The sequence below is a fragment of the Haliotis rubra genome, unplaced genomic scaffold, assembly GCF_003918875.1.
Source record: "Haliotis rubra isolate DU_JTF1 unplaced genomic scaffold, ASM391887v1 Scf283, whole genome shotgun sequence".
Taxonomy (NCBI): domain Eukaryota; kingdom Metazoa; phylum Mollusca; class Gastropoda; order Lepetellida; family Haliotidae; genus Haliotis; species Haliotis rubra.
This window is the reverse complement of record NW_025766925.1, coordinates 514,236-526,744: the sequence shown is the minus strand read 5'-3', so window position 1 is coordinate 526,744 and position 12,509 is coordinate 514,236. Positions and strand designations below refer to the sequence as shown.

The following is a 12,509-nucleotide window of genomic DNA, read 5'->3' as shown; positions in this document are numbered from 1 at the left end:
TTGGTCGGTGTACCAGATTGCTCTCAGATTCCCCAAAACCTCAACAGGTCAGATCTGTGTTGGGTATGGCACCCGACACCATCACATTATCCGCAACCAAATCATTCGACCTATGGAACGCAGTTCGGAGGAACGGTTGACTTTAACATCGGTAGTTACGCTGTTTTTTTGTCTTTTGGTTGGAGAAGAAATCATGACTCATCACTGAATCAGACTCGAGTCCGTACTTTCTCCATACGTTGCCGTGGATGCAAACATCTATACATGGACAAATGCATGCCTTCTTTGTCTAATTCCAGTTGCAGACGATTAATGATTGTTTTGTCTGATACCATCCTCAAACCAAAGCACAAGTCATGCAGTCTCCGCGGCAGTAGCATGTCGATGACGTTGATGCAAGCCCCGGATGTAGCGAGTGCACGGGTGGTGTTCTTGTGACAGGGTGGTCAGTATTGTTATCATGTCTACAGAACGTGTTACCATCACCATACCGTGGGACATTCTTGGAGTTAAGGAGGTGTCACGTCATACCAGTCTTTGAGTGAATGATCGTGTCATTGTATAACATGCTTTGACTGAAAGTGGTGTCATTGTATAACATGGGTGCACTAAAACATGTGATTGCCATTCGACTTGAGACTGTGTCAGCATAAAGTGTATCATGTATCCTGTGTACGTCTTCAGGCCTGACACACGCTGCAGTGTGGGCGGCATGCTGTTCCTACATCACCCAGGCTATTCCCAAGTCCCTCAGGGCATCGGCTCAGGGCATCCTTGTGGGCCTGCACCACGGACTTGGGCGGGGCTGTGGCGCAGTGTTCGGCGTGCTCATTTNGCATCCTCGTCTATCACTACGGTAAGTTAACAATAACTGGGCCAGGGTTTCTAGGTTGTTCTTGTGGCGTCCTTGTCTAACACTACAGTTGTACATGAATATTTCAAATCAACCATTCTTTGTGTGTGGAGTTGTGAAACAATAACATCGTTTTACAATACATCTCTGATGACACCGACATGGCAAGGCACTTTTGTGACATAATGGTTTGTTGACATTGCCAAGTGTTATCGAATAGAAAGACGACAACTCAGTCGCAAGTTATTTTAGTTGTTTAATTCACTGACAGTACCTTCCAGCATATGTATCGTTGGTTGAGGTATTCAGAACTTAACAAGATATGCAACAGTCAACTTGAACAGGTGGGAGGTTTCATCAGCCCTTGATTCAGCAGAAAGGTCGTAATACCGTTAAATGTAGATTAGTGAACACCACGCTAATTGTTCCATTATTTAAAAGGTCCCTGAATACATTGAAGCTAGAATAGTCCGACTAAATAGTATAAACAGCGACTGTTTGTGGACGACCTGCCCACACTAATTTGAATATACTTTGGTATGTTAGGAAGCCAAGAGGATAAAACTTTATCTCGTCAGGTCCAGGTTCCATTCCCAGTACATATAATATGATATCCGTTGAGATATTGCTGAAATGTTGCTAAGATCACTTTGTAAAATAATTATCATTTGGATCATCTGACTCTTTTTAAGTCGTTGCTTTCGGGAAGCAAGGGGCTCTGAGGATGTAAACTGGCTTACGAAAGAAAGTACCCCACAACCAAACAACAACACAAAACAACAGCAACAAAACAAAAAATACACATTTTGAAAAGTGGTTTGATTGTGACTTACAAAGCATAGACATTATGTACATGGTCTGAAACATCCATGTGTGCACTTTCTGTGTCTGTTGATTTTGCTCGGAATCCCAGCATGTGTAGTCCAAGACAACGATGGTGAGAGGCTAGCTGCCACAGGCACCAGGATATATAGAAGTGATGGATTCTCCCATCTAATCATTGACTAATCTGATTTGCCAGTTACCATATTGTGGTTCAGGATTTAAAGTTCTAATATTAAGTCCTTGTGGAATAGACCTACTTGTCCACAATAGGATTACCTTTAATGTGATATATTGACACTGGTTAGTTCGTGGAGATAAGTGACAACGTCAATACCTGAGACAGGTGGGAGGTTTTCATAACCACATGATTCAGCATAAAGTTTGTAATGCTGTAAAATGTAGATAAAGGTACCACCACACTTCACTATTAGTTCCACTTAAAAGATCCCGGACCAAATCGATTAAACCAGGAATAGATAATCTGTTAAAGAGACGAGAAATAAATTGTCATAAACATGTGACAGGAACACGTGGTGATTAAAATGTTTGAGATGACGCAATTCTATTGACATACTGAGAAAGTTAAATGATCAAAATTATAAATTAGGTATCAAACATACAAAATAGTAGTGCAAAATAACTGTTGTTTGTCCTTCCCCTGCCCTACCAAACCGATCAGTAGGGCAACACAGTGGATAAAGTAGTGGTTGGTCATGCCGAGGGTTCTCAATACTGATGTTTCTGATTACAAAACAATATATATATCAATGAATTAGTACATATTCTTTTTGTCCTTGAAGAAACGTTTTATCACTCTACATCCATGTGTGTGTTAAGATTTTCATCATCAGCACAGTTGTGTTAGGTAAACTGTGTCACCGTTATCTATGACTAGATTAGCTCCTGGCTTCTATTTGTCCATTGATATTACCAATCAGCCCCAGGTATCTACTGTTACGTGTTGAGTCCCAAGTTACAAATAAAACGTAAACCAGGAATCAGCCAATAAAAGAATCAGAGGTACAGATAAGCTGCGTATCTGCGTAAATTACGCAAATATTTATGTGAAAACTCAATTCCTATTAAGTCTATTGCGTACAAGTACGCTTGAACTTTTGTAAATACTCAATAAATGTGATCTTATATGCATACACACAAAAATGTCAAATCTTAGCTTGCGCACCAGGGGATAGATAAATAACTGAGGTATACTGAGAGGTTCTATTTCAGGAAATGAACTTAACAACTTGCAGATTCTCATAAAACAGATAAAATATAAATAACAAACACTAACATTTAAACTTTTGAAATGGCAAAATACCCAAATGTCTTTGAATGAGGTGAGTACAATTTATTTGGTTACTGAAAGGAAAATTAGGATACCCAATTGAAATGAACACAAGCAAGTACATAACTAAATGACCCAAAATGTTATCTGTAGTTCAAAAGAAGTAGGCTTGAACTCAACAATCAACACCGAACTGTGATGTACTTAACATTTAATGAGTAAGTTCACAAATCAATGACTATCAATACAAAGGTACATGTATTACTATGACAGTACAGAAGAGAGTGGCAAACCAAATCCAAGACAGTAAAATACAAGAGCAGTGACTAAAGCACAATGATGGAAATTATCACCTCTCAGTAAGATTAATCGAGGTTACAAATAGGCCTGGCAGGGTATACTGATCGCCACAATCAATGCTGGTCTTCTGGTGACTTGAGATGTCATGTGATGAGAGGCAAGGGTTAAGTCCCCTAATTTATCTGTTTAAGACAGATGATTCTGGAGTATGTTCCTTCCAGTCCAGTCCAGATAATTCTATCATATTCTGCCTAAATCTAGCAAAGTCTAGATATAGCACGCAACTAACCCCCACAAAATCTACAGCTACAATGCATAACTAGTGAAACATTGCTGTATAAGACTGCTACCTTCCCTTGTTTAAGTGCCCACCTTGGCCATGTTTATATAACGGCCTGCTTCCTAATTTTCAGTCAGTGCTGAAGAAGGGAAAACATACTCGAAAAGCCGAGTTCCTCAAACTACATCCATAAATATTCTTTTGAATCTGTTCTATTGATTCCAGGCAGCGAAATAACGTTTCGGGTATATGGCGTGTGTTGCATCATAATCCTGGTGGTATACCTCGGCGTCAACTACTTCCTCGAGGACCGGGGCTTCTTCTCCCACGGGGGCAGCAGCAAGATGACACATCAGATCCTGGAGGAGAATACCCATCTTGCACCACATGGAGTGCCTTCCGGTATGGCACGTGACCTGTCCAGCAGTAAGCTCGATCAAGAAACCCTGAATACAGGTACAGCATTTAGTTATTTCTTATGTGAAATGGGGTTTAAGGTCGTGTTCAAGGGTAGAGCACCTACACAGCGACGAGCATGTTAGCGTTCATGCTTGCGTGCGTGCGTATGCTTGTCTCTGTGGCAGTTGTACTCGTCCGCTCTAATGCTGGTTCTGTAGAGATAGCCCTCTGAGACACTATGCAACAGTTTAACGTTTATTACCCACTCTGACTGTCTCCGAATCAACAAGTCCTTGTTTCCAGAACCCCTTGATACCGGAAATAGGGAAACAATTAAATCAAATATTTTAACGTCTTTTTGAATGACACGGGCAGGGATCAAACTACGGACCTTCGCTCCCCAGGAGTTATTCCTGTACAATGTAGCGACGCACTCTAAAGTATCAGCACACCACATTCAGCAATATTGCAGCCGGGGTCTTCAAAAGACCGAGTCTGGAACAGTCGACTCTCGGGGCAAGTTGAGGCTGTTTGGGGAATATTCGACGACTGTGGAGATCATTAATCTGACATAGCTGTGGCTCTGTGTGTGGCTCTGTAACTAATGGTGTTTCAACATCTCATTAAGATTCATATTTCACAATGATGACCATGAAATTAAGATTTGCATTTTGCATGTTTTGTTGATTCCGGTTTAATTATATTATAAAAATGTAATTCTAATCAGTTGTTTTGAAATCATGACTTAATCTTATTGTCAGTACGCGTGTGTTGTTAGCCAACCAGCATTCGTAACCAGTTCGTGTCAGTCCGGGACAAGCGCCGCAGGTTACGGAATTTCACGAATGAAGATGAATGAGCCCTCCACAGAACCTTGAAATCAATTTTTTGACGAATTATTATGAAGATTTTACGTACACTTTGGTCAATTCAAATCCAAGCTTGACACTGAGGTCACGATGGCAGCTGGTGGGCAGTGTTGATAAACGTTAATACATGTGCACACTGCAGGCGACGTAACGGGATAGTTTCATAGTTTGTTGTGATTTCATGATGTATGTTTCGTTTTCTGTAGACTACGGCGCGACGACATACGACGGCCTCAACACCTTGCCAGTGAAGAGCCCAGGTACTGGCCCCAGAGGTTAGTCGACGACAGCACCTCCATTACTAACGCTGTTGGGAATATAGACGGGGATATCGATTAAAGTCATGTGTGTACATGCTGCTGTACATGATAAGTTGTATTAGTGTGTGATAAGTGTAAACATACTAGAGATCAGAATATTCCGAAGTTAGTAATATAGACAAATCACAGAAAGAAAAACAGATGTTATATGATCAGTGTAACAACTCCGATCTTACATCCTCAATGTCCTCAAAAAAGTATTTTCTGCCAGATAGTTTCAATTATATCATGTATAACATGTGACTAAAACACTAGAAACAGAATTGTCAACTGTAGTTGACCATGTGGCTGGCTTAAAATACTGATTAAAACCACGTGTGTCAGTATGTGGGGCATCGTTAAGTTTTGCCTTTAGGGAGGGGGGTGATATAATAATTTTATGAAACATTATTTGTCTGGAGATGTTTGTGACGGGAATTAATGTTTGAAGTGAACATTCGCTGCTGACTATCTGAAGCGTACGTAAAATATTCTGTAAATATTTATCAAACTCGCGTGTTTCAGGTTTCGCAAATGGAAACTATAGAGGCTTTGACGATGGAGCCTTTTCTCAGGTATGTCCAGAACACGTGTATATAGATTGTATTGTACAACAAGAGTAATCCTTATGTATTAGTCCTGAGATCACCTGGTAATCACCATGAATTGCTTATCACACTAATATGTAATTTGCTCTTTATGTGTCTAACTATTGACAATATCTATCAGTTTTCAAGTTGAAATGAAGCTGAAAATGCGATAAGGCCATTGAATGAAATAGTTTTCACATGACATCGTCTCAAAACCATTGCTTACATTTAATTCCGACATGAAATATAAAGATGAGCCCTGTCAAGGTTGTGTAGCATTTTACAGGGAGTGTGTCATGTGCTTACGCGTTGAGTACAACAGTCATTTTTCAGGTGTATATAGTTAGTTGTATATGATACCTATGTCTTGGAATTTCTGAATGCATATTGTTATTTTGGTATTGTCTAGGGCTATCAACAAGGAGGACAGGACAGTCTGCTGATGCAAGAGCCGCCCAACATCCCCACCCAGATATACCAGCAGCAGCCGTACAACACATACGACCAGGGTTACGGGCCCTGAACAGGGGCACATAACTCAAGCCCGCTCTTGAACTTCATATTCTACAAGCTCAGTCGTATACTGTAGTTAGTTCAACAAGATATCGAAAGAAGTCACGCAGAAAAGCAGCATTAATGTAGATACTGTGTGTAGTTAGATATTCACTCGTCGAAATCGAAATAACGGTTTCACATAGAAGTCTAGCAGACCTTTCCACTGTTATCATAGTTCTTCGAGTGACACGTGGTGGGACTAACCCTGCGAGCTTATTACACGAGACAGTTGTGATGCCATCATCTGCTGACGTCAGCTTCCTATGAAGATCGGCTGTCATGGTAACCACGGAAATGTCGATATGGTTCCTGTGGTTCGATTTAGGAAGTGACCACGGGTTGGTTGATAAGCCCGCTACTGGAGGAAGACAAGTGTCAAAGAGTTGGCTAAAAGTAAGCACAGTATGGTTGACAGGGTAACCACGGACAAAGCGACAACATATCGCTGTAACGAGATAACCATCTTGGAGTTATCAAGATGGATCCGTTCGCATGATACAGTCGGTCTACCAAATACCTCCCACGCTCCGCAAACCTGAAAAAAGGTCCATGCCAAAGCGTTATCGATATGTAATGCATAAAACAATATATAAACTAATGATTTTACAGGGTGTCATGAAGGTACATCACCTATGTTGATTCTGAGATGAGTTTTACTAAGATGCATCAGCCCTATTGATCGTGAAATGGTTTTATGAAAGTCTATAAACTGGTGATCTTGAAATGATATTCTGAAGGTGTATCAACTCAGCTACATCTGGTGTGGAGACAGCAAGAGATCTCGAGATTCCACTGCCCAACACATTATGTGATGCTTAGCCCCATAACCTATCAAACGAAGCTTACAGATCATGCGTATAGTCACCTTGTGTATAGTCTGTTTAGTGCGGATTGAACATGCAAGGAAGTCATATCAAATTGTCAGTGGCGGTTATGCACTTATGAAGCTATGCCTCGTGGGCGTCACTGTCCACAGTATAACCAGAGCTATAGATATCATGTTGCTGTCGGTGGGCCAGGATTGGCCGTTGCCTGTCACTGGACAGCGACTTTAGCCAAAGCCAACGAACTGTAGATAGGCGAAGTCTGTGCCCACCCAGTGAGATCGTCACATGAATGTAGATAGAGTAATGAAATGTGTGTTGTGAGGTACCATAGAACAGTATGCATGTTGGATTTCAAGATTCCTGGTCATTCATTACATCAGTACGAGTTAGCATACTCTCACTATCCATATCCTTACGTTGTCATACACTCAACCCTCGTACACACATAGTTGAGACTCGCGGAGGAATACTATATCACATGCAGAAAGTCTGTCGTTTATTTATCAACATGGTTAATATTTGAGTTTTCGAAAAAAATATTTTTGTTGAGCCTGAGTATTCGCCAATGAAAACATCACGCTAGAGTTATTTCCTTAAACCGAGACCGGTCGCCTCAGTGGTAGAGGTTCCGGACAAATGGGTTTCCCGAGTTACGATGTGACACTCGCTACGTAGAATGTGTACTGAATGGGAGGGCGATCCCTGTCGTGTTTACGTATAGTATGTCCCGGCACCGTGATGTATACAGACCACACGTCACATTTATGTCTTTCTTAATTATGTTGATGAAGAATCGGAGACTCTAACCAATTATTGATCCAGATTTATAATGACATCAAAGTGGTTTGCGAATGGTGACTCGAACGCAAATTCTGTATTACAGACAGGTTGAAACCTGGCCATCGGAGACTGCGACCAGTTACCGATCAAGTTTTTAACTGACATCAGAGTAGTCTCAGTGGTGACCCAAAATCAAATTCTGTATAGCGTCAGGTGAAGACCAGGCCACTGGATATCCCAAACACATGAACTATTATGTTTCTGTAAATATTCGAATATTTTAAATTTTCGAGTCTTTAAAAGATTCTTTGTGTACCAACGTTATTTTGTGGTTCCTCCTTAAGGAGTTGCTTAAAAAAGAAATTACGCTGATTGAAAAGTATAAATAAATGGATGGAACCAAAAAGCGTACCAGGTTTTTCTGCAAGAAACTATTTAAAAAAAACCCCTCCCAACAGCCCCTCACCGCCCTTCCCTCCCATATCGCCAGTCTTCTTTGAGAGGTAGTTTTAAAGTTGTAAAGATGAAGGAAAACCATGTTCTATGGATAGTCAACTTTAAAGAAACTGACTATCCATAGAACTTGGGTTTCCGTAAATCGCCAGTCCCTGATCGTTGATCAGGAACCGCTATAGACCTAAACACAGTTAGTGTTCTGGGTTGCCCGTATTGGCTGCATGTAGATAGCGCTGTTGGCTTGTATGCATAAGTTCACGGCGATTCCTTTCACGAACGATGTGTATGATTATGTTTGTTTTTGTTAATGGCGACCCTACGTCGCATTCTGCAAAGACATTTTGTGATGCTGTGTGTCAGTGTCATTTTATATTTCCAATTTGTATAGTTCCAGTTTTGATAGTTGACATAAACGTCTCTCTTAGCAATATGCGCACATGATTGTGTGCCCCTCAGTGTACGTAGCAATAGAACCAGTACATGTAGTCAGTGTTTATGTACGTTCGTTTTATCGGCCGTCAGAAGGGGGAGTAACTCTAATCCAACTGTGTACGACGGTTGCCTTTGAGCTATGCCGCCACAACCAACAGCTCAGATACGTACGGGTGGTAGATCCTCTGTTAACCTTACCTTAAATACACCGCTCATTACACAACTATTTAAGAAAACCAACCTAAGCGTTTGTTTCACAACGTCTGAACAGTACGTGAGCGTATGAACAATAAATTTTGAATTAAAGCTTGTTGGAGATTGTGACTAACCGTTTTCAAATAAAGTGTTATAGGAGTCTCAATGTGGGTCAAACACCCCATGACGGAGTTTGTGACATATGATTCAGCTTAGATACTTTTAAAGAGTGCCAGTAGATGCATGTGTAGAGTGAATGTGTACCAGCTTCCTCTGTTCTGTTAATATCATTTTACAAACTAAAGGTAATGGTGCCCACAATTCTATGAGAAAGTTGCGTCTCTAAGGTGTCTCAGAATCATATCATCATATGTTCAGATCCAATAATCGTTTTGCATATTGTTCTTTGTTTGACAGCACTATTCCTGTATTCTTGGGTTCCACCGAAATGGTAGTAAACGTCATCATGTCCCTCCCTCAGATACGAAGCCATACAAATCTCGCCGTGTATGGCATTGTTTCGACAAGTTTACATAAGCTGAGCTTTAATTCATCAATATGCATTCCCATGAGTAATCAGCTAAACGTGTCAGCGATTTGATTGTCATCATCAGTATGATTTGCTGATGTATCAGTAAAAATATATAATTTAAAAAGTGTATTAAGAACACCCGAATCGTTCATATGACTAAAGTTGGATTGTCGTGGTATGTCAGATTATTGTCATATTAAAGAATCAGGTGTCCTTGAAATTCTTTTCAGAAGAATATTACATTCCGTTGAAGTTGTGATATCTGTGTAATACTGATGATGTGTCATACATATGTCATACGGCATACCTGTAATTGTGTAATATAGATGCTGTTGCAAAATAGGACACATACTATTCGCTGTTCGGCTCTCGAAGGAGAGATACGTTTTTTTCTCTCCTCTGTCATGTAGTGAGAAAGACTAACGGATGTATATCTGTTTTGTGATATGATTCTTATTGTGACGAGAGTGCTAGGACACTTGTTATGTTTTACCAGTTATCACCTAAGCGTGTTATCACTGTGCGATAAGATATGACGCATTGTGACGCATGATGTACGTCATATGTGACGTCGTACTATCGCTGTAATTTCACACGTACTCATGTGATATTATTGTTATCATTGTAGTTTAATGGTTCTGAAACTTGTTATATTTAGAGTTATCATGTATAGCCTGTCAAATCAAAATGAATTAAATGCGATTCAAACACGAACTGTAGTTTGTATTTTTAAGCAAGTCAACATTTTGGGCAAAGGATAATGTCTTCGTTGATTGGCATTTTGAAGTAATTAGTTTAATAAAAAAACCCAGTTTTTATGGATCTGCAACTTCCCTAATGACATTTCTCATGAATCAACAGCTCCCACAATTACAAGGGTCTGCAACTTCCCTTTTTCTCATGGATCTGAAACTCCCACAATTACAAGTTCTTAGAGATATGTTATACATCTTGCCTAATGATAGATTCTTATGGATATTCAGCTCCCACAATGACAAATACTTATGGATCTGCAGCTTCCACAATGACAGGTTCTTATCGTTGAACACCTCCCACAAGGACAGGTTCTTATGGTTGAACACCTCCCACAATGACAGGTTCTTATGGTTGAACATCTCCCACAATGACAGGTTCTTATGGTTGAACATCTCCCACAATGACAGGTTATTATGGTTGAACATCTCCCACAATGACAGGTTCTTATGTATCAGCAGCTTCCACAATCACAAGTTCTGATGCAGGAACTTCCAACAATGACAAGTTCTCATGAATCTGCAGCATCCACAATGAACATGTGGAACATCAGCATGAGGTAATTGGGAAGATGTTTCACTCGACATTCTCATACCTTTACCCTGCAAGTGATGAACAGCAAGTTGAAGTATGGGGTTTTATGGATGGGTGATGTTTATCAATGAAACTGGTTACTGTTGTGTTACCCAGGGAGATAAACACCATGCACTCATTGTATTTCAGCCTTATGTGATGCATTGACACTACTCATCCCTATGTGCATATACTCATATTTCACCTTTCTGTACAAAATTGGAATCTACATGGAACTTTCGATTTCAGTGATAGATAGACGTTGAGTATCAGTAGAAAAAGTGCCATTGTCCAACGGTCCAAGCGTACTCTGCAGGGTTGTGACCTCCTGTTTCCCAGGTAAAGGGTCCGTTTCGCTGGTGATAGTGTCACGGAGTTTCGTGACGGATATAAATTTGCACTGGTATATATAAAGAAAAATCTAGAAAACCGTTTTGGGAGTTAACGTGAAGAGAACCAGTGGGAAATAGCGAAGTCAGTTAAAGAACCATGAGTGATATATTTAGGATAGATCAGTTAAAGAACCATGAGTGATATATTTAGGATAGATCCGTTACCCAATTTATAAGGCTGATTGTGTTAATGTTTAATCAAATATCTTCGAAGTAATATAATACTGTAAGATGCTCCTCGCAATTTACATGGCATCAATCGCGGAAAGTGTTTGCTTATGTAGTTTTGCTTTATGTAGGGATCATTAGTGAAAACCAAATGATCCAAATGTAGGAAAGACGTTTGGAGTAATGTCATGAAGTGATGCAGTTTTCCATGTCATCTCCATAGCAATGTAATGACCGCACCTGGAGAACAAGATAATTCGTACTGATAACCATTGCCTTTTTTGATGGGCATTTTAGAAGTTGAGTTGATGAAGAATAATGGCAATTATTATGGATATACAACTTCTTGCTTGACAACGACATTAGAACCTTTGTCGAAACGTCGCCTCCTCAGAATAAAAGAAATTGTATATCCATAATAATTGTCATTATTCTTCTTGACAACCATTGCTTTGTTTGTTGTTTAACGCCATATTCAGCAATATTCCAGCTATATGGCGGCGGTCTGTAAATAATCGAGTCTGGACCAGACAATCCAATCAACAGCATGAACATCGATCTACGCATGGGATACGATGACATGTGTCAACCAAATCATGGAGCCTGACCACCCGATCCCGGTAGTCGCCTCTTACTACAAACATGGATTGCTGAAAACTAATTCTAATCCAGATCTTCACCGGTATATAAAAAGCTAAAACATATTACCGACCTTCGTAAACAAAGTGTAGGAATTATAATTTATAGCTCTCCTGGGATCTTTACTTGAAACCAAATATTTGACCAAATACTTTCTCTCATTGATTGACTTTTAAAAATTCATCTTCGGGTAAAATCTTCCCATTTTCTTAATGCAAAACAAGCTAGATATCGATACCATTTATTTAGTCAGCCGTCACGATTCTGTAATAAAACTGATTAAGATTAAATACGTCCTCGCATGTAACAAGCAGCGTGTCAAGATAGAATAATTACCCGAGTTAAAAATAGCAGATATATTCATCAAATATTGAAACACATGATTATTTAATTTTCAAAATGAAACCCTTTCAGGCATATTAAGGCAAATCACGAACACTTCCTAAGTGACATGCGCCGAGAGCCAGATGTAACCATTAATCAATTTGTTATGAATCAATCACC

General features: G+C 39.9%; 1 protein-coding gene across 1 annotated transcript in view; it reads left to right on the top strand.

Annotated features, from left to right (window-relative positions):
• Positions 1-8,440, top strand: part of LOC124281371 (major facilitator superfamily domain-containing protein 6-like) — a 39,916-nt gene extending 31,476 nt beyond the window's left edge. Inside the window, 6 exon segments of the mRNA XM_046717410.1 lie at positions 685-833; positions 835-856; positions 3,772-4,002; positions 5,021-5,089; positions 5,639-5,688; positions 6,113-8,440. Coding sequence (XP_046573366.1) covers positions 685-833; positions 835-856; positions 3,772-4,002; positions 5,021-5,089; positions 5,639-5,688; positions 6,113-6,226 — 635 coding nt within the window. The 3' untranslated portion in view covers positions 6,227-8,440.
• The last annotated feature ends 4,069 nt before the right edge of the window (positions 8,441-12,509 follow it).